The sequence below is a fragment of the Prinia subflava genome, chromosome 24, assembly GCF_021018805.1.
Source record: "Prinia subflava isolate CZ2003 ecotype Zambia chromosome 24, Cam_Psub_1.2, whole genome shotgun sequence".
Classification (NCBI taxonomy): domain Eukaryota; kingdom Metazoa; phylum Chordata; class Aves; order Passeriformes; family Cisticolidae; genus Prinia; species Prinia subflava.
The window spans coordinates 1827744-1854568 of record NC_086270.1 but is presented as its reverse complement, the minus strand read 5'-3'; the positions used below and the strand labels follow the sequence as shown (position 1 = coordinate 1854568).

General features: G+C 58.9%; 3 protein-coding genes across 4 annotated transcripts; 2 read left to right on the top strand and 1 right to left on the bottom strand.

Annotated features, from left to right (window-relative positions):
• The first annotated feature begins 552 nt into the window (after window positions 1–552).
• LOC134561598 (myotubularin-related protein 9-like) lies at window positions 553–9075 on the top strand. Its single transcript, XM_063418732.1, has 11 exons — window positions 553–808; window positions 1245–1437; window positions 1811–1919; window positions 2076–2201; window positions 2275–2448; window positions 3467–3684; window positions 5099–5260; window positions 5332–5473; window positions 6237–6457; window positions 7151–7302; window positions 7807–9075. The coding sequence occupies exons 2-11, from the start codon at window positions 1256–1258 to the stop codon at window positions 7980–7982; spliced, it is 1662 nt and encodes a 553-aa protein (XP_063274802.1). The 5' UTR covers window positions 553–808; window positions 1245–1255; the 3' UTR covers window positions 7983–9075.
• Window positions 8844–17883, bottom strand: EIF3I (eukaryotic translation initiation factor 3 subunit I). 2 transcript variants are annotated; one of them, XM_063418734.1, is made up of 11 exons: window positions 17862–17883; window positions 17551–17643; window positions 17383–17470; window positions 15332–15397; window positions 14039–14188; window positions 12988–13115; window positions 12276–12386; window positions 11869–11958; window positions 10860–10933; window positions 10136–10228; window positions 8844–9174 (listed from the first exon to the last, which is right to left on the bottom strand). In XM_063418734.1, exons 1-11 carry the CDS (start codon window positions 17862–17864, stop codon window positions 9093–9095), a joined length of 978 nt encoding a protein of 325 aa, XP_063274804.1. In that variant the 5' UTR covers window positions 17865–17883; the 3' UTR covers window positions 8844–9092. The 2 variants fall into 2 exon arrangements, with proteins under 2 accessions (XP_063274804.1, XP_063274803.1); XM_063418733.1 differs by having other exon boundaries at window positions 17821–17874.
• A 624-nt stretch (window positions 17884–18507) lies between these two features.
• On the top strand, window positions 18508–20991 carry TMEM234 (transmembrane protein 234). Its single transcript, XM_063418735.1, has 4 exons — window positions 18508–18818; window positions 20069–20135; window positions 20274–20366; window positions 20803–20991. The coding sequence occupies exons 1-4, from the start codon at window positions 18579–18581 to the stop codon at window positions 20862–20864; spliced, it is 462 nt and encodes a 153-aa protein (XP_063274805.1). The 5' UTR covers window positions 18508–18578; the 3' UTR covers window positions 20865–20991.
• The last annotated feature ends 5834 nt before the right edge of the window (window positions 20992–26825 follow it).

The following is a 26825-nucleotide window of genomic DNA, read 5'->3' as shown; positions in this document are numbered from 1 at the left end:
CCTCAGCCGCCCCCCCGCCCTTTGGGGGGGCCCAAAAAAAGCCCAAGGAAGGAAAAAGGAACGGGAGGAGGGTGGGGGTGCCCACGGGGGCAGCCGGGGTCCCGCACCCGGACGGGACCTTAAGGTGGAACCGAGCCCGGATCTGTCCCGTGCCACCTCCCTCCTGCCCGGAGCGGCCCAGGGGCAGCGGGGGTGGCTCGGGGGTCTCACCCGTGTCCCCCGGGCCTCACCCGCCCCGTGGGTGCCCGCTCCTGTCCCCTCCAGCGCTCCCCAAAATTCTCCTCGTGCTCCCCCCGCGCTGCTCTCGAGTGCCGCTGTCCCCTCGCGTGTCCCTTCCCACGCCCCCCCCCGGTGTCCCCTCGCTGTCCCTCCGCCCCCAGGGACCCCCCCAGCCCCGGCCCAGCCCCGGCACCGCCGCGTCCCTCCGGACCGGGCCACCTTAAACGCGACATCCGGGCCGGGCTGTGCGGGGACACCGCCGCCCTCCCGCTTCCAGCCCGAGCCACCCCAGCTCCCCTCCCTGCACCCCCAAATCCCCGCCCGAGCACCCCCAAATCCCCTCTCTGCCCCCCAAGGCTCCCGGTGCCCCCCTCGATCTTCTCCTGGCACCCTGAGACTTTTCCTTGTGCCCCACGGGCCCCTGCTCGCACCCAAAATTGCCCAAAAAGTCCTCTCCTCATGGCCAGCGGCTCCCTGTGCGCGCTCTGAGGTCCCCTGCTTGCACCCCGATTGTCCCCGAGGTCCCCGCCTGTCCCCCGAGGTCCCCGCTTGTCCCCCGATGTCCCCAGCTGCCACCCAGCCCGAGCAGGTAAGCAGAGGGGAGGCCGGGACAGGAGCACCGCCACCCGCCCACCCACCCTCCTCCTCTTCCTCCTCATCCTCCTCCTCCTCCTCCTCCTGCCCCGTCCCCAGCCCCGGGGTGGCTTTGGGGACAGCAGAGTCCCTGGGGACCCTGGCAGGTCACGGGGTGCAGCCTCAAAGCGGCAGGGAAGGACCGGCAGCCGCTCCCTACAACCCCAATTCCCCCCAAAAAATCCCCTCCTGGAGGGGGGGGACTGGAGACAGCTCAGCCCCCCCGTGCCTCAGTTTCCCCTTTGCCTGGGGGAGGGAATGTCGCACCCGCGCGCGCTGGAGGTGACAATACCAACACGGAGAGGGGACAGCGCGCAGGGCAGCGCTCTCCAGGCGGGCCCGGAGCCGCAGGATTTCCCCTTTTTTTTTTTTTTCCCCTCCCTCCCGGGCAGAGGCAGCGCCCATGGAGTTCTCGGAGCTGATCAAGACGGCGACCGTGGAGGACGCGCTGCTGCTGCGGCCGGGGCTGCCGGCGCTCCGGGGCACCCTGTGCATCACCAGCCACCACCTGCTGCTCTCCTGCCGCCCCCGCGGCGACCCCGAGCTCTGGCTGCTCATCCGCAGCGTGGACGCCGTGGAGAAAAGGTGCGACTGTCCCCGCCTGTCCCCGCCTGTCCCCGCCTGTCCCCGCCTGTCCCCGCCTGTCCCCGGCTGTCCCCGGGGCTGTCCCTGCCCGCTGTGTCACCCCCCCGGCCAGAGCCGCAGGATCCCCCCGGCCCTCGTTGTCCCCAAGGGCACCCCCCGGCCGTGCCCTTCCTCTTCCTCTTCCTCTTCCTCCCGGGCCTCCTCTCCTCCTCAGAGGGCAGAATTTGGGCTGGCACCCCCTGCGGGACACCGGGTTTGGATTTTTTTGGCTCTCTTGCTGCGGCAAACGAGAGCCTGGAGAGAGCCCCGGGGGCAGAGGGACAGCTCGGTGTCCCCGCGTGTCGCCCCCTGACCCCTCTCCCACCCCCGGCAGGGTCTCGGGCTCGTCGGGCACCATCACCCTGCGCTGCAAGGACCTGCGGGTGCTGCAGCTGCAGATCCCGGGCGCGGAGCGGTGCCTGAACATCGCCAGCTCCATCGAGGTGAGCCCGGGCTGGCCACCAAAGGGTTGGGAAAAGCGCTGCGGTGTTTGCTCTGCCACGGGCCGGGTAAACACGGAGCTCCGGCTGTGCTGGCACACGGGGCTGGCACACGGGGTGGCACACGGGGACATTCCCGCTGTCCCTGTCCCCTCCCAGGCGCTCTCCTCGGTGGACTCGGTGATGATGATGTTCCCGTTCTTCTACCGCCCGCCCAGCCTGCGCCTGGAGCAGGGCTGGCACCAGTTCCCCCTGGAGCGCTTCTTCCAGCGGATCTCCTCGCAGGTGAGCCGAGCCGAGCCGAGCCGGGCCCGCCACCCTCCCAGCGCCCTGCTGATGTCGCCTGTCCCCTCCCCAGACCAGCCAGTGGCGGCTGAGCACCGTGAACAGCGATTTCAGCGCCTGCCCCTCGTACCCGCCCGCCGTGATCGTGCCCGCGGCCGTGGGCGATGACACCGTGGCCAGGGCGGCGCGGTTCCGCCACGGCGGGCGCTTCCCGGTGCTCAGCTACTTCCACGCCAAAACCGGCACCGTGAGTCCGCCCTGCCCCGCTGGGAGCCCCCCGGGCCGCGGGAGGAGGGGGTTCCGTCTTCACAGAATCCCGGAATTGGGCTGGAAGGGATTTTTAGGGGTCATCCAGTGAAATTTAGATTATGCAGGGTGCCACCCCTGCCATGGGGACACCTGCCACTGTCCCAGGGTGCCCCAAGCCCCAGCCTGGCCTTGGGCACTGCCAGGGATCCTGGGGCGGCCACAGCTGCTCCGGGAATTCCATCCCAGCCCCTCCCCACCCTCTCAGGTGTTTCCCTTCCCAACATCCCACCCAAATCTCCTCTTTCCCAGCCTGAAGCCTTTCCCTGTGTCCCCTTCTCCATCCACCCCTTGTCCCCAGTCCCTCTCCAGCTCTCGGGGAGCCCCTTTAGGCTCCCAGAGCCTCTCTGAGGTCACCCCGAGCCCCTTTAGGCTCCCAGAGCCTCTCTGGAGTCACCCCGAGCCCCTTTAGGCTCCCGGAGCCTCTCTGAGGTCACCCCGAGCCCCTTTAGGCTCCCAGATCCTCTCTGGGGTCACCCCGGAGCCCCTCTGGGGTCACCCCGGAGCCCCTTTAGGCTCCCAGAGCCCCTTTAGGCTCCCAGAGCCTCTCTGGAGTCACCCCGGAGCCCCTTTAGGCTCCCAAAGCCCCTCTGGGGTCACACCGGGGCCCCTTTAGGCTCCCAAAACCTCTCCGAGGTCACCCCGAGCCCCTTTAGGCTCCCAAAACCTCTCTGAGACCACCCTGGAGCCCCTTTAGGCTCCCAGAGCTTCTCTGAGGTCACCCTGGAACCTCTCTGAGGTCACCCCGGAGCCTCTCTGGGGTCACCCCGGTCACCCCGGAGCCTCTCTGGGGTCACCCCGGTCACCCCGGAGCCTCTCTGGGGTCACCCCGGAGCCTCTCTGGGGTCACCCCGGAGCCTCTCTGGGGTCACCCCGGAGCCCCTTTAGGCTCCCAAAACCTCTCTGGGGTCACCCCGGAGCCTCTCTGGGGTCACCCCGCAGCTCCCCTGTCCCCGCAGGCGCTGCTCCGCAGCAGCCAGCCCCTGACCGGGCACCAGCGCCGGCGCTGCCGGGAGGACGAGAAGCTCCTGGGGACCCTCCTGGACGAGGGCGAGCGCGGATTCATCATCGACACCCGCTCGGAGCAGGCGGCCAAGCAGGCGAGGATGAGCGGGGGAGGCACCGAGCCCAAATCCTGCTACCCGCAGTGGAGGAGGCTGCACCGGGCTCTGGAGAGGTGAGGCAGGGCTGGAACCCGGCAGGAATCCGGCTGGAATTCCCTTGGGAATCACCCGGCTGGAACCCGGCTGGAACCCGGCTGGAATTCCCTTGGGAATCACCCGGCTGGAACCCGGCTGGAATTCCCTTGGGAATCACCCGGCTGGAACCCGGCTGGAATCCCTTGGGAATCACCCGGCTGGAATCCCTTGGGAATCACCCGGCTGGAATCCCTTGGGAATCACCCGGCTGGCATCCGGCTGGAATTCCCTTGGGAATCACCCGGCTGGAACCCGGCTGGAATTCCCTTGGGAATCACCCGGCTGGAATCCGGCTGGAATTCCCTTGGGAATCACCCGGCTGGAATCCGGCTGGAATTCCCTTGGGAATCACCCGGCTGGAATTCCCTTGGGAATCACCCGGGACAGGGCAAAGCTGACCCCTGGTTCCCTTCACGGGGGGGATCAGCCTGAGAGCTCGGCAGGTGGGGCCTTAGGAGGGTCCTAACAGAGAGAGACCCGTGGGGTCAAGAGCTGAGATTTGTAAGGTCGAGCCCCAGCCCTGTGACCAAGCTTGGACACCTGGCCCAGGTAAAACTCCCAAAAATGCCAAGGTAACCACGCCCCTCATCTTTAACCAAGCTTGGATACTTGTTCCAGGTAAAACCCCCAAAAATGCCAGGGTAACCGTGCCCCTGGTCTGTGACCAAGCTTGGACACTTTCCCCCAGGTAAAACTCCCAAAAATTCCAAGGTAACCATGGCCCTGATCTGTAACCAAGCTTGGACACCTGGCCCAGGTAAAAACCTATAAATTGCCAGGGTAACCACACCCTCATCTGTAACCAAGCTTGGATACTTGTTCCAGGTAAAACTCCCAAAAAAATGCCAGGGTAACCACGCCCCTGATCTTTAACCAGGCTTGGACACCTGGCCCAGGTAAAACTCCCAAAAATTCCAAGGTAACCACGCCCCTGATCTTTAACCAAGTTTGGACACCTGGCCCAGGTAAAACCCTATAAAATTCCAGGGTAAAAAACTTTTAGTATATAGTAATGCATGTGAGACAAGGGCTTTGGGCATTATCTAAACTCTTTTTTACTTCTTTTTTCCTTCCTCTTTATGAGTTTAGGTGGGGCTTTTTTTTGTTGTTTTGTTTGTTTGTTTTTGGTTTTCTTGTTTAGTTTTTTGGTGCTTTTTTTGGGTTTTGTTTGGTTGGTTGGTTGGGTTTTTTTGTAGTTAGGTGAAAAAAGGGTAGGTGTTAGGTGGTGTTGTAATTAGGCGACAAAAAGCCTGCATTTTAGGTCTTATGTGTTTTTTTGTAATTAGGCGAAAAAAGCCTGCATTTTAGGCATCGAGCAGTCTTTGTGAGGTTAATTAGGGCCAGCGGCAGAGGTTAATTAGGGACAGTGGCAATGTCACCGCTGTGCCGCAGGGGCCGCCCGCTGCAGGAGAGCTTCACCCGGCTGGCGGAGGCGTGCAGCGACCCCGCGCCCAGCACCGAGCGCTGGCTGAGCCGCCTGGAGAGCAGCCGCTGGCTCAGCCACGTCAAGGCCGCCCTGAGCACGGCCTGCCTGGCTGCTCAGTGCCTGGACAGGTACAGAACGCTGCCCCCCGCCCGCCTTTCCCCTCCCCGAGCCCCCCAAACCCCGCTGTCCCCGCCCGCAGGGAGCGCAGCGCGGTGCTGGTGCACGGCGCGGAGGGCACGGACACCACGCTGCTGGTGACAGCGCTGGCACAGCTCATCCTGGACCCGTCCTGCCGCAGCCTGAGCGGCTTCCAGGGGCTGCTGGAGCGGGAATGGATCCAGGTGAGAGGGTTGGAGTCCAGGACATCCCTGTGGCCGCCCTGGAGGGTTTGGAGACCGGGCAGGGGGTCTGGGGTCTGTCCAAGGGGCTCAGGCAGCCTCACACAGAGCCCAGGAGGGCACTGCCTCTGATCCCTGCCATGGCAGTGAACACTCACATGCAGGAAGAATCACAAATCCTAAGAATTTAAAATAAGTAGTGGATGGTTTATTATAGAATATAAATATAGAAATTAGGATCCTTAGCATATGGGGCTGAAGAGACAAGATGGAGGAATTGGGGAGTGGCCCCTGTGCTCCTTGTTCTTGCTCTCGTCCCCCATTTTCTGCTGAGTTGGATTTTAGAGATTGGTTTAGAGTAGAAATGACATGTTAACATGAGCAGTGAGTATTGGTAAGATTCTGTAAATAAAAAGTTCATTTTGGACAGTGGTTGGGCCAGGGAATGGTACAAAGGGTCCGGGACCCTCTGACCCACCCAGTCCCCCCCGTGTCCTGCTCTGCTGGGGACGCCCTGCAGAGCTGGGACAGAACTGAGATAATGAAGAATAAACAACCCTGGAAACACAAACTGGGGACTCAGCCTGGCTGCTCTGGCTCCGGTGTGAAACACTCAGGGCAAAGAGAAGCCTGAAAACCTGATTACCTCTGGGAACAGCAACCCCGAGGAGAATCTCAGGGAATCACAACCCTGAGAGGTGACAGGGTTGGGTTCACCTGGCGGGGTGGGGCTGTGGCCAGGTGTGCTCACCTGCATCCCCCGCAGGCCGGGCACCCGTTCCAGCTGCGCTGCGCCCGCTCGGCCGCCGGGCACGGCCGGGCCAGGCAGGAGGCGCCGCTTTTCCTGCTCTTCCTGGACTGCGTGTGGCAGCTGAGCCGGCAGTTCCCGCTGGCGCTGGAGTTCGGGGAGAAGCTGCTGCTCGTCCTCTTCGACAACGCGTACGCGTCCGCCTGCGGCACCTTCCTGTGCAACTGCGAGAGGGAGAGGTGGGCGAGGGGAAAAAACTGCTCTGGGGACTGAGGGGTGTCCCCAAAACTGCCCTGGGGACTCAAAACCCATCCTGGGGACACAAAACCCCTCCTGGGGACTGAGGGGTGTCCCCAAAACCCCTCCTGGGGACCGAGGGGTGTCCCCAAAACCCCTCCTGGGGACCGAGGGGTGTCCCCAAAACCCCTCCTGGGGACTGAGGGGTGTCCCCAAAACCCCCCCAGGGACTGAGGGGTGTCCCCAAAACTGCCCTGGGGACTCAAAACCCATCCTGGGGACACAAAACCCCTCCTGGGGACCGAGGGGTGTCCCCAAAACCCCTCCTGGGGACTGAGGGGTGTCCCCAAAACCCCTCCTGGGGGCTGAGGGGTGTCCCCAAAACCCCCCCTGGGGACTGAGGGGTGTCCCCAAAACCCCCCCTGGGGACTGAGGGGTGTCCCCAAAACCGCCCTGGGGACACAGGGGTGTCCCCAAAACCCTCCTGGGGACACAAAATCCCCCCTTGGGACTGAGGGGTGTCCCCAAAACCCCCCTGGGGACTCAAAACCCCTCCTGGGGACTGAGGGGTGTCCCCAAAACCGCCCTGGGGACACAGGGGTGTCCCCAAAACCCTCCTGGGGACACAAAATCCCCCCTTGGGACTGAGGGGTGTCCCCAAAACCCCCCCTGGGGACTGAGGGGTGTCCCCGCAGGAGCCTGTGCAAGGTGAGGGAACGCACACACTCGCTGTGGGCCTGGCTGGACCAGCCTGAGGAGAGGCACAAGTACCTGAACCCGCTCTACTCGCACAACCCCTTGGTGATCTGGCCCTCGGTGGAGCCCCAGAGCATCCAGCTCTGGCAGGGTGAGCTCCCCAAAACCCCAACCTCCTCCCCAAATCCCAACCTCCTCCCCAAATCCCAACCTCCTCCCAAAACCCCAACCTCTTCCTAAAATCCCAACCTCTTCCTAAAACCCCAACCTCTTCCTAAAACCCCAACCTCTTCCTAAAACCCCAACCTCTGCCTAAAATCCCAACCTCCTCCCAAAATCCCAACCTCCTCCCCAAACCCCAACCTCTTCCTAAAACCCCAACCTCTTCCTAAAACCCCAACCTCTTCCTAAAACCCCAACCTCTGCCTAAAATCCCAACCTCTTCCTAAAATCCCAACCTCCCAAAAACCCATCTCCTCCCAAAATCCCACCTCTTCCCCAAATCTCACCTCTTCCCAGATCCCACCTCTTCCCAGATCCCATCCCCTCCCCAGATCCCATCTCCTGCCCAAATCCCACCTCTTCCCAATCCCACTCTCAGCTCCCAGCTGCTCTTTCCCCTCTGTGCCACGAACTCCCGGCCCTTCTCTCCCAGGGTTATTCCTGCGCTGGGTCCGCCCTTCCCAGCACCTGGACGAGGCCTGGGAGCAGATCCGGAGGTTGGTGCAGGGCAGCAGCTCCTGCAGCGAGGAGAGCTCGGGGGAAAGGCTGGGCCAGCCCCCACCTGAGCCCGCGGAGGGGACAACTGAGGGGACAGAGAGCGGCAGGTGAAGCACTGAGAAATCCCATGGGATTGTGTTGGAGTCTGGAACATCCCTGTGGCCACCCTGGAGGGTTTGGAGACTGGGCAGGGGGTCTGGGGTCTGTCCCAGGGGCTCAGGCAGCCTCACACAGAGCCCAGGAGGGCACTGCCTCTGATCCCTGCCATGGCAGTGAATGCCCACAGTGTGTGAACAATCACAAGCTGGGAGAATTCAAAATAAGCAGTATTTAGTTTATCATAGAATGTAAATGTAGAATTTGGGATTCTCAGTGTATGGGGTTGAAGAGACAAGATGGAGGAATTGGGGAGTGGCCCCTGTGCTCCTTGTTCTTGCTCTCGTCCCCCATTTTGTGCTGAGTTGGGTTTTAGAGATTGGTTTAGAGTAGAACAGACATGTTAGCATAGGGAGTAGGCATTGGTACAATTTTGTAAATAAAAAGTTCATTGTGGACAGTGGTTGGGTCAGGGGTACTGTACATAAGGTGATTCTGCCTTTGGGCCCAGTTTTGAGGAAGGAAAGAGGAAAAAAAAAACCCAACCAAACCCCTCAGGAGGGACAGGAGGGTGAGCAGCACGAGCTGCTGGGCAGGAAATGAGTGTTCCATGAGGAAACTGGCTCGGGGTCAGCCCAGCAGATAAACAGAGCAGCGTGTGTGTGCAAACAATTCCTGCTGCTGCATTTCCAGGCTTTTCACACTCCAGGGGCTGTGGAGCCTCCCTGGGAAGGAGTTCAGGGATGGGCAGAGGTCCCAGGAGGAGCTCCAGGGGTGTGGGACACAGCAGTGATAACAGAGCTGGGAAAACAAAGCCCTTGCGTTGAGTTTGGTCCAGATGGAAAAAAAAACCCATAAAAAAATTCCCCAGAGGTGTTTTCCTTGTGTTTAGAAAAGATTTTTATTTATTTCCTGTTTTTTTTTCCCCTCCCCAATTTATAAATATGCCCAGCAGGCAGGCAGCCAGCCCAGTTCCCTTCACCCTGCTTCCAGTAAAAACCATTCCTGCCCTTTGAGAGCTGCTCCAGCTTCCCAAAATCGCTGCCAGGGACACCCTCAGCCCTGTGGTGGAGCCCACGGAGTGGGAGAAGGGAAAAGAAGAGGAGAGGAGAGGGAAATCCTCCCTCAGGCTTCGAACTCGAACTCGAAGTACTGCGGGTCGAAGTAGTGGATGCGGACGTAGCCGTCCTCACCCCCGCTGCTGTAGCTGCAGGGAGGAAAGGGAGAGTCAGAAACGCTGCTGGGAGCAAAAAATGGGAATTTTGGCCTCATCACCCCCTCCTGAAAGTGATACAGGAATCATAAAGGGAAAAAAAATCAGTGATGTGGCCAAAGTGTGAGGGACTGTTGGAGTCTGGAACATCCCTGTGGCCACCCTGGAGGGTTTGGAGACCGGGCAGGGGGTCTGGGGTCTGTCCAAGGGGCTCAGGCAGCCTCACACAGAGCCCAGGAGGGCACTGCCTCTGATCCCTGCCATGGCAGTGAATGCCCACAGTGTGTGAACAATCACAAGCTGGGAGAATTCAAAATAAGCAGTATTTAGTTTATCATAGAATGTAAATGTAGAATTTGGGATTCTCAGTATATGGGGCTGAAGAGGGAAGATGGAGGAATTGGGGAGTGGCCCCTGTGCTCCTTGTTCTTGCTCTCGTCCCCCATTTTCTGCTGAGTTGTGTCACAAAGATTGGTTTAGGGTAGAAATGCCATGTTAACATGAGGACTATTGGTAAGATTTTGTAAATAAAAAGTTCATTTTGGACAGGGGTTGGGTCAGGGGTACTGTACATAAGGTGTGGGGCTCTCTGACCCGCCCAGTCCCCCCCGTGTCCTGCTCTGCTGGGGACGCCCTGCAGAGCTGGGACAGAACTGAGATAATGAAGAATAAACAACCCTGGAAACACAAACTGGGGACTCAGCCTGGCTGCTCTGGCTCTGGTGTGAAACACTCAGGGCAAAGAGAAGCCTGAAAACCTGATTACCTCTGGGAACAGCAACCCCGAGGAGAATCTCAGGGAATATCAACCCTGAGAAGGGACCCCCTGGGCCGGCTCAGAACGGGAGAATTTGGGTGTTGGTTTCATTCCCAGCACAGAAATCCCCTGAGTGTGGTCGTGTCCCAGTTCAAAAGTGGGACTGGGTGGACTGGGGGCACTGCAGGAGCCTCTCACCTCTTCCCATCGGGGTGGAAGGCGACGCTGTTGATGGGCCCGAAGTGTCCCTTGACTCTGCCAAACTCCTCCTCAAAGGCCAGGTGGAAAAACCTGGCAGGAGGGAGAATTCAACTGTCACGAGGCCAGAAGGGATAAAAACACAGAAATCCCCCCAAAAAACCCCAACCTCGAGGGCTTCTGCAGCACTGCCAAGCCCCTGGAGCTGAAGGCAGGGGATGACACAGAAAACCACCAGGGGATGACACAAAAAACCCAGGAGAGGACACAAAAACCCAGGAGATGACACAAAAACCCAGCAGATCACACAAAAACGCAACAGATCGCACAAAAATCCAGCAGATCACACAAAAACCCAACAGATCACACAACAAACCAGGAGATGACACAAAAAACCCATCAGATCACACAACAAACCAGGAGATGACACAAAAAAACCAGCAGATCACAGAAAAACCCAGCAGATCACAAAAAAAAATCCCAGGAGATGACACAAAAAACCCACCAGATCACACAAAAAACCCACCAGATCACACAAAAAACCCAGCAGATCACACAAAAAACCCACCAGATCACACAAAAAACCCAGCAGATCACACAAAAAACCCAGCAGATCACACAAAAAAACCACCAGAACACACAAAAAACCCAGCAGATCACAGAAAAACCCCAGGAGCGTTTCCCAAAAGAAAGGGAAGGGTGAGGGTGAGGGGGAAGGACCAACCTGGCCTCGAATTTGCCAATCCTGGTGGAGGTGGTGGTGACGTCCATGGCCTCCTGCCCCCCGCCCAGCACGACCTGCAGGGAGGAAATCCAGGGAAATCAGAGCCCTGCAGGGCTCCCCTCTGGGATTGGGGCAATCCTGGGATCCCTGGGATCAGGAAAGACCTGCAGGGGCGAGCCCAGCGTTGATTCCCACCTTGAAACCAGTTTAGAGTGGGGAGCGCCAGGTCCAGAGGTTCCCTGGGCACCCCCAGGGGTGGTGACTGCATCCAGCCCTTCCCAATGATCCCAGAGATCCCAAAAATCCCACTAATCCCACAGATTCCACTGATCCCACAAATCCCACAGATCCCAAAAATCCCACAGATCCCAAAAATCCCACAGATCCCAAAAATCTCAAAAATCCCAAAAATCCCACCGATCCCACCGATCCCAAAAATCCCACAGATCCCAAAAATCTCAAAAATCCCACAGATCCCACTGATCCCAAAAATCTCACAAATCCCCAAAATCCCACAGATCCCACAAATCCCACAGATCCCACAAATCCCACAGATCCCACAAATCCCACAGATCCCACTCATCCCACAAATCCCACTCATCCCACAAATCCCACTCATCCCACAAATCCTACTGATCCCACAAATCCTACTGATCCCAAAAATCCCACAGATCCCACAAATCCCACAGACCCCAAAAATCCCACAGATCCCAAAAATCCCACAGATCCCAAAAATCCCACAGATCCCACAGATCCCACAAAGCCCACTGATCCCAATCCCAAAAATCCCACCAATCCCACAGATCCCATAAATCCCATAAATCCCCCAGCAGCCCCCCCAACCCTCAGGGCCATTCCCCCCTCCCTGCCACACTTGATCAGAGCACAACACAAAACTTCGCTCCTGGTGCCAGACCCGGCCAAATTCCCCGGGTTATTCCAGAATCCCAGTTTTATACTGGACTGGGAGCAGCCCCAGGGCAGGAATCGGGTTTGGGATCATCCTCACGTGGTCAAAAATGGGGGAGAGGGCGGCGGAGTTCACCGGCCGCTCGGTCCGGAACGTCTTGAGGTGCTCCAGGGATGTGCAGTCAAAGAGCTGAGAGGGAAAAAAAGGAGAAATTCCTGCATGCACTCACTCTGCTGCAGCTGCTGGGCTTTGTCTGGATGGCTGCGCCCTCTGCAAGCTCAAATCCCAAAAATTCCCGCCCAGAAAGGGAAAACTTTGGCCTTTCTGAGGTGGCAAACTGCAAACGTTCCAAAATATTTCAATATTTTAACACCTGGCTGTTCCTTTAGCATCTCCTCTTCCTCCCTGGGCATTCCCAAGGAGCAAAACCCGCTCTGAGTAGAGATCCTGGCAGGAAATCCCCACTGGAAAAAGCTGGAAAAGCTGAAAAAGCTGGACAAGCTCACCTTGGCCGTGTTGTCCTTGGAAGCAGTGATGAACATGGTCATGTCCCGGGAGGTCTGGATGTCGTTGATTTGCTTGGTGTGCTCCTTGATGTTGGACAGCTGCTCCCCTGACTGCGGGGAAAAAGGGATTTTCAGGGAGCTGGGAAGGGATTTCCTCATTAGAAATAACATGGAATAGAAATCTGGGATGCTTTGGGTGGGAAGGGAATTTAGGAATGGGTTCAGTTCCACCACATCTCTGTGCTGTGTAAATTCCAGCCTCGCTCAGGGGAGTCTCAGATTTTAACAGGGGAAGGGAAAATAAATTTTCAGGGAGCTGGGAAGGGATTCCCTGCTTTAAAACCACCTGGGAGATCGTGGAATAGAACCCTGGGATGCTTTGGGTGGGGAGGGAATTCAGGAATGGATTCAGCTCCCCATTTCCCTGTGGTGTCACTTCCAGCCCTGCTCAGGGGAGCCTGATTTTAACAGGGCAAGGGAAGAGGAATTTTCAGGGAGCTGGGAAGGGATTCCCTCCTTCAAAACCCCCTGGGAGATCATGGAATAGAACCCTGGGATGCTTTGGGTGGGGAGGGAATTCAGGACTGGATTCAGCTCCCCATTTCACCCCCAGCCCCGCTCAGGGACCCCCACATCCCCTCCCTGCTGCCCGGAGCCCCCAGCCCCACATCCCAGCCCCGATCCCGCCGGGATGGCTGCTCCAGGCCGTGACCTTGGCACTGAACTGGTTGAGCTCCCCGTTCTCGTGGCCGGCGATGATGAACTCCCCGAGCGGGCCCCACACGGCGCTGGTGATCTTGGAGTCGCTGCAGGGGATCTTCATGTAGGGCTCGTTGTTCTCTGGGAAAAGGAGGAACCTCAGGGGCTTTCCCAGCGTCTCCAGGCTGGGATTTGTGCAGAATTCCTCTGTGGTTGTTACTGGTGGAGCTGGGATTTCCAGGGGTCTCAGGGGAGCATTCCCAGAGGAATCCCGTGGGGAATTGTGTCCCTGCTGATGGGATCAGCCCCAGCCACGCAGCAGGGAGAGTTTTTAGGGAATCCTCTCCTCTGTTCCATCCCTGGAGCGATTTGGGATCGGGGAAGGAATCCCTGCCCACGGGGATGGGGTGAGGATTGAGGGTGCCCCGACCCCAAATCATCCTGGGATGCACCTCTGGGGGATCCCAGGGGAATCTCGGGGATCCCAGGGGAATCCCTGGGGAACACCAGGGGAATCCCTGGAGGATCCCCGGGGAATCCCTGAGGAATCTCTGGGGAATTCCTGGGGAATCTCTGGGGAGTCTCTGGGGGAATCCAGGGGAATCCCTGGAGGATCCAGGGGGATCTTTGGGGAATCTCTGGGAAACACCAGGGGAAACCCTGGAGGATCCAGGGGGACTTCTGGGGGATCCCTGGGGAATCTCTGGGGGGATCCAGGGGAATCCCTGGGGGATCCAGAGGAATCCCTGGGGGATCTCTGGGGGATCCAGGGTGAATTCCTGGGGATCCAGGGGATCTCCAGGGGATCTCTGGGGGGATCCAGGAGGATCCCAGGGGGATCCAGGAGCTCTCTGGGTGATCCAAGGGAATCTCTGGGGGATCCAGTGGAATCTCTGGGGGATCCCAGGGGTATCCAGGGGATCCAGGGGTATCCCAGGGGAATACAGGAGGATCTCTGGGAATCCAGGGGATCCCAGGGGGAATCCCTGGGGGATCCAGGGGGATCTCTGAGGGATCCCAGGGCGATCCAGGGGATCTCTGGGGGATCCCAGGGGTCTCCTCACCGATCTGGCCGGGGTCGCGCAGGTCGAAGAAGCTGACGAAGCACTGGTAGCCCATCTGCTTGTCCGTGGAGAACATGATGATGTTCCCCCCAAAGTCGAAGCCGCACGTCCGCACGGCCGAGCTGGTCTTCACCAGGGCCAGCTGCTTCCCTGGGGACACGGAGCCTCAGGGGGCTGGCACGGGGGACAGGGCTGGCAGGGGCTGCAGGGACACTGGGGGTGTCCCCAGGAGGTTTGGGGGTGTCCCCAGGGGGGTTTGGGGTTTCCCCAGGGGGGTTTGGGGGTGTCCCCAGGCTCAGGAGTGTCCCTTCTGTGTCCCCAGGGGGTTTGGGGGTGTCCCCAGGGGATTAGAGGTGTCCCCAGGGGGAGTTGGGGGTGTCCCCAGGCTCAGGAGGTGTCCCCACCGTGTCCCCAGGGGGGTTTGGGGGTGTCCTCAGGGGGTTTGGGGTGTCCCCAGGCTCAGGGGTGTCCCTGCCATGTCCCCAGGGGGTTTGGGGGGTGTCACCAGGGGGTTGGGGGTGTCCCCAGGGGGTTTGGGGGTGTCCCCAGGGGGGTTTGGGGGTGTCCCCAGGCTCAGGAGTGTCCCAGCCGTGTCCCCAGGGGGGTTTGCAGTGTCCCCAGGGGGATTTAGGGGTGTCCCCAGGGGGATTTAGGGGTGTCCCCAGGGGGATTTGGGGGTGTCCCCAGGGGGGTTTAGGGGTGTCCCCAGGGGGATTTAGGGGTGTCCCCAGGCGGGTTTGGGGTGTCCCCAGGGCGGTTTGGGGGTGTCCCCAGGGGGATTTGCGGTGTCCCCAGGGGGATTTGCGGTGTCCCCAGGGGGGTTTGCAGTGTCCCCAGGGGGGTTTGCAGTGTCCCCAGGGGGTTTAGGGTGTCCCCAGGGGATTAGGGGTGTCCCCAGGGGATTAGGGGTGTCCCCAGGGCGGTTTGGGGCTGTCCCCAGGGTGGTTTGGGGCTGTCCCCAGGCTCAGGGGTGTCCCAGCCGTGTCCCAGCTGTCCCAGCCGTGTCCCCAGGGGATTTGGGGGTGTCCCCAGGGGGATTTGGGGCTGTCCCCAGGGGGGTTTGGGGTGTCCCCAGGCGGGTTTGGGGGTGTCCCCAGGGGGATTTGGGGGTGTCCCCAGGCGGGTTTGGGGTGTCCCCAGGGGGGTTTAGGGGTGTCCCCAGGGGGATTTGGGGGTGTCCCCAGGCGGGTTTGGGGTGTCCCCAGGGGGGTTTGGGGGTGTCCCCAGGGCGGTTTGGGGGTGTCCCCAGGGGGGTTTGGGGGTGTCCCCAGGGGGGTTTGGGGGTCCCCTCACCTGTCTCGCAGTCCCACAGGCGGCAGCTGTTGTCCGCAGAGCCGGTCAGGACGTGCCTGGTGTCCCCTGGGGGCGTCAGGGAAAATCACCCCAAACTCCTGAGGGTGGGAACTGGGAACACCCGCCCCAAAAATTCCTGTGGAGGGGAATTCCAGCCCCAAAAATTCCTGCAGATGGGAATTCCAGCCCCAAAAATTCCTGTGGAGGGGAATTCCAGCCCCAAATTCCTCTGCCTGGGAATATCAACCCTAAATTCCTCTGCCTGGGAACTCCAGCCCCAAATTCTTCTGGGTGAAAATATCAGCCTCAAATTCCTCTGGATGGGAATATCAACCCTAAATTCCTGTGAATGAAAATATCAACCCCAAATTCCTCTGGATGGGAACACCAACCCCAAATTCTTCTGGATAAAAATATCAGCACCAAATTTCACTGGATGGGAATTCCAGCTCCAAATTCCTGTGAATGAAAATATCAACCCCAAATTCCTCTGGATAAAAATATCAGCTCCAAATCTTCCTGCCTAGGAGTATCAGCCCCAAAATCCTCTGGCTGGGAATTCCAGCCCCAAATTCCTCTGGATGGGAATATCAACCCTAAATTCCTGTGGATGGGAACATGAGCCCCAAATTCCTGTGGATGGGAATATCAGCCCCAGACTCCTGTGGATGGGAATATCAACCCCAAATTCTTGTGGATGGGAATTCCAGCCCCAAGTTCCTCTGCCTGGGAAATCCAGCCCCAAATTCCACTGGATGGGAACATCACCTCCAAATTCTTCTGGGTGAAAATATCAGCCCCAAATTCCTGTGGATGGAAAAATCAGCCCCAAATTCCTCTGCTTGGGAATATCAACCCCAAATTCCACTGGATGAAAATATCTGCTCCAAATCTTTCTGCCTGGGAATATCAGTCCCAAATTCCTCTAGATGGGAATATCAACCCCAAATTTCTGTGGATTGAAATTCCAGCCCCAAATTCCACTGGCTGGGAATATCAACTTTAAATTCCACTGGAAGAAAATTCCAGCCCCAAATTTCTCTGGATGGAAATTCCAGCCCCAAATTCCTGTGGATGGAAAAATCAGCTCCAAATTCCACTGTCTGGGAATATCAGCTTTAAATTCCACTGGATGAAAATTCCAGCCCCAAATTCCCATGCTTGAGCACTCAGGGAATGTCTCTGCACCAGATTAAAATTGGAATTTTTTGGGCAAAACCCACCCCAGGAGAGGCAACGTGGAGCCCAAAAATTCCCCTTGGCCAATCCCACAATTTCTCCTTGAAATTGGGAGGAAAAGGCTCCGTTTAATGTGTTTAAATAATTTTTCCACGTTTTTGTCTCTGCTGTTCCCAAACGTCCAGGGAAGCAGCACAAAGCACAACAAATCCAAATATCCATATTTGGATTATCAGCAAGGCAAAAAAAAACCCAAAAAATGGGAAAAGAAGAGGAAGAAAAAGAGTTAAATGCTTCTCTGGGAGGGGAAAATCTGAGGAATCTGAGGAGGGATGAATCAGCCACAAAAACCGGGATAAAACCAGGATAAAAACGAGATAAAACCGGGATCAAACCGGGATAAAAACGGGATAAAAACGGGATAAAACCGGGATAAAACCGGGATAAAAACGGGATAAAAACGGGATAAAAGCGGGATAAAAGCGGGATAAAACCGGGATAAAAACGGGATAAAACCGGGATAAAAACGGGATAAAAACGGGATAAAACCGAGATAAAAACGGGATAAAAACGGGATAAAAACGGGATAAAACCGGGATAAAAACGGGATAAAACCGGGATAAAACCGGGATAAAAGCGGGATAAAAACGAGATAAAACTGGGATAAAAACGGGATAAAAACGGGATAAAAACGGGATAAAAACGAGATAAAAACGGGATAAAACCGAGATAAAAACGGGATAAAACCGGGATAAAAACGAGATAAAACCGGGATAAAACCGGGATAAAAACGGGATAAAACCAGGATAAAAACGAGATAAAAACGGGATAAAAACGGGATAAAAACGGGTTTTTTTGGGATTAAAGGATACAATCGGCATCCACACACCACACAGCGCCCGTGTGCCCATTGTAGGTGCCCAACCTCTCCCCGTTCACCGAATACCAAACATTGACAATCTGCGAGGAGGAAAAAAAATAAAATAATTAACGATCGGCGCGTTAATTGCGGTAATTACCGGGGGTTGGGCGGTACTCACGGGGTCTTTGGCCACGGTGAAGAGCAGGTCGCCCTCGCGGTTGTATTTGATCTGAGTGATGGAGCGTTCATGGCCTTGCAGCAGGATGGGCTTCTGTAATTAATGGTTAAATAATTAATGAGGGAAGAGAAGGGGAAAGGGGGTGAGGACGGGGGGAGAGCGCGGCCCCCGGTGCGGGGCTCCTGGGACGCGGGGGGGCGGCCAAGCCGCCCCCCCGCGCCCAGGAGCCCCGCACCGGGGGCGTGGAGCCGCTAAATCATCGGTGGCGACCAAAAATCGCGGCCCCGAGGCCGCGGCCATGTCGCTCTCACCATGGCGGAAACGTGAGGGGGGCGGCACTTCCGGGGCGCGGAGGAAATGAGTCGAGGTTTCCGTGGCAACGGCGCGACTTCCGGCGGAAGGAGGAAGTGAGGCCGCGTTGCCATGGCGACCGCGGGTGAGGGGAGAGTGATGGCGGCGGGGAGAGGGGAAAAGCGGCTGAGGGGCGCTGAGGGGTCGGGGGGAGTTTGGGAGGGGATGGAGGGGGTCGGGCTCTGCTGGCGGGCGGGGTTTGGGGCTCCGGATGCTCCCGGGAACTGCCGGTGCTGCGGGGGCCGCGCTCGGGATGACTTGGGAAGGCTGAGCTCGAGCAGAGAGTGGGCAGAGCTGGAGAATAAAGCAGAGATTTATTAAAAGCCTTTAGGGTACACTTTGGGCAGGAGAAGAGACTGGTCAGGGCTGCACCCAAGGTGGACACAAAATGGGCACAAAATGGACACAAAATGGACCAAAAATGGGCACAAAATTAACAACCGGTCACGAGGTCTCACACTTTTCTAAGTTTTGCTCCACATTGGGGTTTAATTGTCCAATTCCAGCTGCAGGCTGTGAGGTCCCATCCTTGTGTTCCTCCCTCCAGCCACCCTTGTTTGTGCTTTTGGGCTGAAAGTTGTAACTGTTGTCCTTGTTCTTCATCAGGAGAAGGATTTATTTGTGTCCCTGCTCTGTGCAGAGCTGAGTGAGCCTGGGCAGGACAGAGCCGGGAATTGATGGCAGCTCCAGCCCCAGCACCGGAGGGTATCGGTGCCGGTGTCGGTGTCGGTGCCGGTGCCGGGCGCTGCTCGCCGGGACAGGCGGTGGCGCTGGCGGTGGCGGCCGCGCTCTGGGGCGGCTCTGCCCCGTTCCTGCGGGCGGCGGCCGCGGGGATGGAGCGGCGGCAGCAGCAGCGGGGCCGGGGCCGCCTGCGGCAGCTGCTGGGAGAGCTCCTCTTCCTCGGCCTCAACTGCAGGGTGAGACCCCGACCCGGGGAGAGCCCACCCCAGGGAGAGCCCACCCAAGGGAGACCCCCGCCCAAGGGAGACCCCACCCAAGGGAGACCCCACCCAAGGGAGACCCCCGCCCAAGGGAGAGCCCGCCCCGGGGAGAGCCCACTCAAGGGAGACCCCCGCCCAAGGGAGAGCCCTGCCCAAGGGAGAGCCCCACCCAAGGGAGACCCCACCCCGGGGAGAGCCCACCCAAGGGAGAGCCCACCCAAGGGAGAGCCCACCCAAGGGAGAGCCTCACCCAAGGGAGAGCCCACTCAAGGGAGAGCCCACCCAAGGGAGACCCCCGCCCAAGGGAGAGCCCACCCAAGGGAGAGCCCCGCCCCAGGGAGAGCCCACCCCGGGGAGAGCCCACCCAAGGGAGACCCTGCCCTAGGGAGAGCCCACCCAAGGGAGAGCCTCACCCAAGGGAGACCCCCGCCCAAGGGAGACCCCCGCCCCAGGGAGAGCCCACCCCAGGGAGACCCTGCCCACAGGGAGAGCCCACCCAAGGGAGAGCCCTACCCCAGGGAGAGCCCACCCAAGGGAGACCCCCGCCCAAGGGAGACCCCACCCCAGGGAGAGCCCACCCAAGGGAGACCCCACCCCGGGGAGAGCCCACCCCGGGGAGAGCCCACCCAAGGGAGAGCCCACCCAAGGGAGACCCCCGCCCAAGGGAGACCCTGCCCCGGGGAGACCCCCCGGGCTCCTCCCGCCGGTGCTGTGGTCCCCAGGGGGGTTTGGAGCAGTCACTGCAGTGCTGGCACTGCCACCTGTGAAAGATTCCCAGCCAGAGGGGTTTGGGGTTCAGGGCTGGAATTCTGAGCCACAGGAATTTGGGGTTGATATTCCCATCCAGAGAAATTTGAGGCTGGAATTCCCATCCAGAGGAATTTGGGGCTGGAATTTCCACTCAGGGGGATTTGGGGATGAAATTCTCACCCTGTGGTATTTGGGGCTGGAATTCCCACCCAGGGGGATTTGGGGATGAAATTCTCATCCAGAAAAATTTGGGGCTGGAATTCCCAGCCAGTGAGATCTGGGGTTGGGAATTCTCACCCTGTGGGATTTGGGGCTGGAATTTGGGGTGCTGTTCTCACCCTGTGGGATCTGGGGTTGGAATTCTCACCCTGTGGGATTTGTGGTGCTGTTCCCACTCAGGGTTGGCCCTGGGCTCCCCCCGTGCCCGTTCCAGTGCCAGGCTGGGCGCCCTCACGCAGGTTTTTGTTTTCCTGCAGTACCTGGTGCCCTTCCTGCTCAACCAGGCTGGATCCCTCCTCTTCTACCTCACCCTGCCCTCCACAGGTCAGCCCTGCTGCGTTTTTGGGGTGGGTTTGTGGGATTTTGGCAGGATCAGAGCTGTGACCTGCCCAAACCCCCAGCAGCTCCCTTGGAATAATCACAAATAACCCAAATTTCTCCACTCTGAACTTTGCATTTCAGACCTGGCCCTGGCGGTGCCACTCTGCAACTCCCTGGCTTTGATTGTGACCTTGGTGACAGGGAAAATCCTGGGAGAGGACATCGGGGGCAAAAGTGAGTTCCACTTGGGGCATTTCCTCCAGAAATCAGTTTTGATTTGATAGAGGTAATTTCATTTATCATGGGGGCCCCCACAAGGCTTGAGCTGGGTCAGAGCAGCTTTGGCTGCAGGAAAGGGAATTGAAACAGATTTTTTTTGGGTAGGGCTGCTAAATTTAAAGCCAGAAGTGGCTGATTTAAGCTAAAAGAGTTTATATTTAACCTAAAAGAGTTTATAGGCTGGAGTTGTTCCCTCAGGAGATATTTAACAGGAAAAAAACACTGAATAAAACACCCCCCATGGAAAAGGAGTCAAATGTCCCAAGTGTCATCCCCAGGCTGCCACAGCGCCACTGCCCTGCCAGGAAAAAACAGGAAATTGGGAAGTTTGAATAAAAGAACAGCTGGGGGTCGCTGTTTGAGGGAGATTCCCAGGATCTTCCTCCCACAGGAGCCGTGGCAGGAATGGTGCTCACCGTGCTGGGAGTGTCCCTGTGCGTGGCCGGGGCCTGAACGGGCAGCAGAGCGGCAGGAGCTGAGCAGAGGCACCTTCATCATCCTCCCTCATCATCCTCCCTCATCCTCCTTCATCATCCTCCCTCATCATCCTCCCTCATCATCCTCCCTCATCATCCTCCCTCATCCTCCTTCATCATCCTCCCTTATCATCCTCCCTCATCCTCTCTTCATCATCTTCCCCTCATCCTCCCTCCTCCTCCTTCCTCGTCCTTCATCCTCCCCTCGTCCTCCCCTCATCCTTCATCCTCCCTTCATCATCCTCCCTCATCCTGCTTCATCCTCCTCCATCCTCCTCCTTCATCCTCCTCCTTCATCCTCCCCATCCTCCTCATCCTCCCCATCCTCCTCATCCTCCTCATCCTCCTCCCTCATCCTCCTCATCCTCCTTCATCCTCCTCCTTCATCCTCCCTCATCCTCCCCTCATCCTCCTTCATCTTCCCTCGTCCTCCTCCTTCATCCTCCTTCATCCTCCTCATCCTCTTCCCTCATCCTCCCCTCATCCTCCCCTCATCCTCATCCTCCCCTGGGGATGTCTTTGGGATGGCAAATCCCTGGATTTTGGCGCTCCCTGAGCCCCAGGGTGGCCCCAGGGTGGCCCCAGGGCCCTGCAGGGACAGCCTGGTGTCCCTGGTGGCTGTCCCAAGATTTCTGGTGGCAGTTTCAAGACCACGAGGGTTCAATTGTCCCGTTCAGCACTGCAGGGGTGAGAAATGGTCAATAAATCACCCAGTGGGACCTGCTGGCACTGGTGGAGTTTTGGTTACCCCAAACCCTCCTGAGCACCCCAACCCCCCCCTGAGCACCCCAAACCCCCCTGAGCACCCCCCTGAGCACCCCAAACTCCCCTGAGCACCCCCCTGAGCACCCCAAACCCTCCTGAGCACCCCAAACCCCCCCGAGCACCCCAAACCCTCCTGAGCACCCTCCTGAGCACCCCAAACCCTCCTGAGCACCCCCTGAGCACCCCAAACCCTCCTGAGCACCCTCCTGAGCACTCCAAACCCTCCTGAGCACCCTCCTGAGCACTCCAAACCCTCCTGAGCACCCCAAACCCTCCTGGGCACCCTCCTGAGCACCCCAAACCCCCCCTGAGCACCCCAAACCCTCCTGAGCACCCTCCTGAGCACCCCAAACCCCCCCTGAGCACCCCAAACACTCCTGAGCACCTTAAACCCCCCCTGAGCACCCCAAACACTCCTGAGCACCCCAAACCCCCCCTGAGCACCCCAAACACTCCTGAGCACCCCAAACCCCCCCTGAGCACCCCAAACACTCCTGAGCACCTTAAACCCCCCCTGAGCACCCCAAACCTTCCTGAGCACCCCAAACCCTCCTGAGAACCCTCCTGAGCACCCCAAACCCCCCTGAGCACCCCAAACCCTCCTGAGCACCCCAAACCCTCCAGAGCACCTCAGACCACCCCTGAGCACCCCAAACCCTCCTGAGCACCCCAAACCCCCCCGAGCACCCGAAACCCCCCTGAGCACCCCAGATCTTCCCTGCTGAGCCCAGCCCAGTCTCCATGGATGCAAAGCCAGCAGCAGGAAAGTTGTGGCCACATCCAACACCCTGAGAGCAGCAGGAAGCTCAGGGCTCTGTGATCCTCCAGGATTTGATCCAGGAGCACCCATCAGGGCTTCAGGATCTCCCTGGGGTGCCCCCGGGTGCTGTCACCCCCCTGTCACACTTTGGGGGTCCTGTCCTCACCCTCAGCCACGGACCCACCTGGCTGTGCCCAGGAGAAATCAGGAAGCCAGGCAGGAACAGACTCAGCAGCAGGAAAAGCTTTGTGGATTTTTTTGGATTTTTTTATTCCCAAAGAGTAAAAACAATTTCAGAACAGAAGGAGCCACGTCTGCAGTGCCCTCACAGGGCAGGGCAGCACCAGTGGGAATTCCCTTGGTGAGGGACCTGGAGCATCCCTGAGCTGAAGGGACGGACAAAGCACCGGGGTCTGTCCTGCTGTGCCCCTGGAGGAGACCCCCAGAGGCAGAGGAAGGGCAGGAATGAGCCCCTCCCCACTCAGTGCCCCCAAAAATCCACCCCTGGCACGCCCTGGGTGCTGCAGGGATTCCCACATGGAACCCCACAGCTCTGGGAACAGCTCCTTGCTGAGCTCCCTGCTGCCTTCAGCCACTGCTGCTCCACAAAAACACCAAAAGCTGGAGGGGGAAATGCTGCATTTCCCACCTGGATCATCCGAGGAAAACAGGGAGCCGTGGGATGGACACCCCACAACCCCCCTGCTTGGACCAAATATCCACAAAAGGATTTCCCTTCCCTCTTTTTGTGGAGTGAGAAACATCCCAGGGAGCTGGAGGAAAAACATCCCCGGGAGCTGCAGGAAAAACATCCCAGGGGAGCTGCAGGAAAAACATCCCCGGGAGCTGCAGGAAAAACATCCCAGGGAGCTGCAGGAAAAACATCCCAGGGAGCTGCAGGAAAAACATCCCAGGGAGCTGCAGGAAAAACATCCCCGGGAGCTGGAGCTCGTCCTGAGCTGCCCCTGCCACATCAGGGCTGCTGCTGCAGCTCCAGGGATTCTCCAAACCAATCCAGGACCTCGGGAATGCTCCTGGAGCACTCGGGAATGCCCCTGGAGCACTCAGGAATGCCCCTGGAGCACTCGGGAATGCCCCTGGAGCACTCGGGAACGCCCCTGGAGCACTCAGGAATCCTCCTGGAGCACTCGGGAATGCCCCTGGAGCACTCGGGAACGCCCCTGGAGCACTCAGGAATCCTCCTGGAGCACTCGGGAACGCCCCTGGAGCACTCGGGAATCCTCCTGGAGCACTCAGGAACGCCCCTGGAGCACTCAGGAATCCTCCTGGAGCACTCGGGAATCCTCCTGGAGCACTCAGGAACGCCCCTGGAGCACTCAGGAATCCTCCTGGAGCACTCGGGAATGCCCCTGGAGCACTCAGGAACGCCCCTGGAGCACTCAGGAATCCTCCTGGAGCACTCAGGAATGCCCCTGGAGCACTCAGGAATGCTCCTGGAGCACTCGGGAATGCCCCTGGAGCACTCGGGAATGCCCAGCTGCTGCTTCAGCATCAGGAACTGCCACGAGAGAAACCAAATCCCACATGAGAACACCCCAAAATTCCCGGGATAACCCCTCCAGAGGGTTTTGGGGACAGGAGCAGCCCTCACGTGTTTCCTGCTGGCGATGGCCTGCTGCACCCACAGCAGCTCCATCAGCAGATGGATCCTCTGGGATTGCAGCTCTGAACGGGGCAGCTCCCGCAGCTCCGCCGGGATTTCTGTCAAAAAAAGGGAAAACAGCAAAAATCCGGAGTGTGGGAGCTGCTCCAGCCCCGCCAGAACCTTCCTGGGGTTTTGTGTTCCTCACCTGGGCTGTCACACTCCGAGGCCGCGCTGTCACTGTCACACTCCTGGGCTCTTCCCTCATTTTCGGGGCTTTTGGCAGCACCAGACCCCAAATTTGGGGGTTTTGGGGTTTTTGGGGGTTTTGGGGTGTTCCCAAAGCTCCCAGCCCGCCCTGCCCCAGGGGGATCCGGCTCCTCCGGGGGATTTTTGGGAATGGTCTCGTTCTGTGCAGCCCCCCCTGGATCCTTCCCTGGGGAGAGCTGCCCAAAGGAAAAGAGAAAAAATAAAATAAACAACAAACGATACAGGGAAGGGGAGAAAATACAGGAAAAAGCTTTGAAAAAAACAAGGAAGTCTAAAAGAAAATAGGAAAGAAAAAGGAATAAAATAGGAAAGAAATATGAATAAAATAGGAAAGAAATATGAAGAAAATAGGAAAGAAATATGAAGAAAATAGGAAAGAAATATGAAGAAAATATAAAAGAAGTATGAAGAAAATACCAAGATGAATAGGAAGAAAATATAGAGAAAAAAATAAAGAGTTATAAAGAAAAGTTGAAAGAAATATGAAGAAAATATGAAGATGAATAGGAGGAAAAGATAGAGAAAATATAAAGAAATATCAAAGAAGATATTAAAATACACAAAGAAAATGCATAAAAGAGAACATAAAGCTCTGGGACGTGGCTCTGCTGTCCCAGCTGTTAACAACGCCCTGGTCTGAGCCAGCAAAACTTTTATGGGATCAGGAGAGGCGGGAGCAGGGACAGGGGAATGGCCGGGGCACTGCCCCGGGGCTGGGCTGCCCCTGGGGGGACAAATCCTGCCCGGGCAGGGCCGGGACAGCCCCGCGGGGCAGGGCAGGGCAGGGCGGCACCCGGAGGGCTCCGAATCCCGGGGATGTTCCCATTCCCGGGATGTCCCCAGTCCCATTCCCGGGGATGTTCCCATTCCCGGGATGTCCCCAGTCCCATTCCCGGGGATGTTCCCATTCCCGGGATGTTCCCCATTCCCGGGGATGTTCCCATTCCAGGAATGTTCCCCATTCCCGGGATGTCGCCGCTCCCGGGACGTTTCCCCGCTCCCAGGATGTTCCCCATTCCCATTGCCAGGGATGTTCCCCATTCCCCCTTCCCCATTCCCCATTCCCCATTCCCGGGCTGTTCCTATTCCCAGCACGTTCCCATTCCCGGGCTGTTCCCACTCCCGGAATGTTCCCATTCCCATTCCCAGGACGTTCCCCATTCCCATTCCCGGGATGTCCCCGCTCCCGGGATGTTCCCCCATTCCCATTCCCGGGGACATTCCCCATTCCCGGGACGTTCTCCATTCCTGGGGACGTTCCCCATTCCCATTCCCGGGCTGTTCCCGTTCCCGGGCTGTTCCCCATTCCCATTCCCGGGCTGTTCCCGTTCCCGGGCTGTTCCCCATTCCCATTCCCGGGCTGTTCCCGTTCCCGGGCTGTTCCCCATTCCCATTCCCGGGCTGTTCCCGTTCCCGGGCTGTTCCCCGTTCCCATTCCCGGGCTGTTCCCGTTCCCGGGCTGTTCCCATTCCCAGGACGTTCCCCATTCCCGGGCTGTCCCCGTTCCCATTCCCGGGCTGTTTCCCCGTTCCCGTTCCCGTTCCCGCTCCCGTCCCCGTTCCCGTCCCGCTCTCACGGACCGCGGTTCCGAAGCGCGGGCTCTGCAGGGCGCGGCCGCCCCAGCGCAGCTGCCCCGGCTCCCCCTCGATCTCCAGCACGGCGGCCTCGAACTCCTCCCGCAGCCCCCGCAGCCGCCGCCGCAGCAGGAACCCCCTGGCACAGGCCTGGCACCGAACCGAACCGGCATCAAAACCGAACCGGCACCGAACCGGCACCGAAACCGAACCGAACCGGCATCGAACCGGCATCGAACCGGCACCGAACCGGCACCGAACCGAACCGGCACCGGCACCGACACCGAACCGGCATCGAACCGGCATCGAACCGAACCGGCACCGGCACCGGCACCGGCACCGACACCGAACCGGCACCGGCATCGAACCGGCATCGAACCGAACCGGCACCGGCAGTGCCGCAGCATCCCCCGCGACCAAAGGCTCCATCCACCCTTCCCTTCCCTTCCCTTCCCTTCCCTTCCCTTCCCCTTCCCCTTCCCCTTCCCCTTCCCCTCCCCTCCCCTCCCCGGTCCCGTTCCCCGTTCCCCGTTCCCCGTTCCCGTTCCCGTCCCCGGTCCCGGTCCCGTTCCCGTCCCCGGTCCCGGTCCCGTTCCCGGTCCCGTTCCCCGTCCCCGTTCCCGTTCCTATCCCCGTTCCCGTTCCTATCCCCGTTCCCGTTCCTATCCCCGTTCCCGTTCCCTGTCCCCGTTCCCGCTCCCTGTCCCCGTTCCCGCTCCCTGTCCCCGTTCCCGCTCCCTGTCCCCGTTCCCGCTCCCTGTCCCCGTTCCCGTTCCCGCTCCCGTTCCCGTTCCCTGTCCCCGTTCCCGCTCCCGTTCCCGTTCCCGTTCCCTGTCCCCGTTTCCCGTTCCCTGTCCCTGTCCCCGTTCCCGTTCCCGTTCCCGTTCCGGTCCCTCACCTGCAGCCGTGTCGCCGCCCGCCGCCGCCGCTCCGCCTCAGCCCCGGCCCGCGGGCCCGCCATGGCCC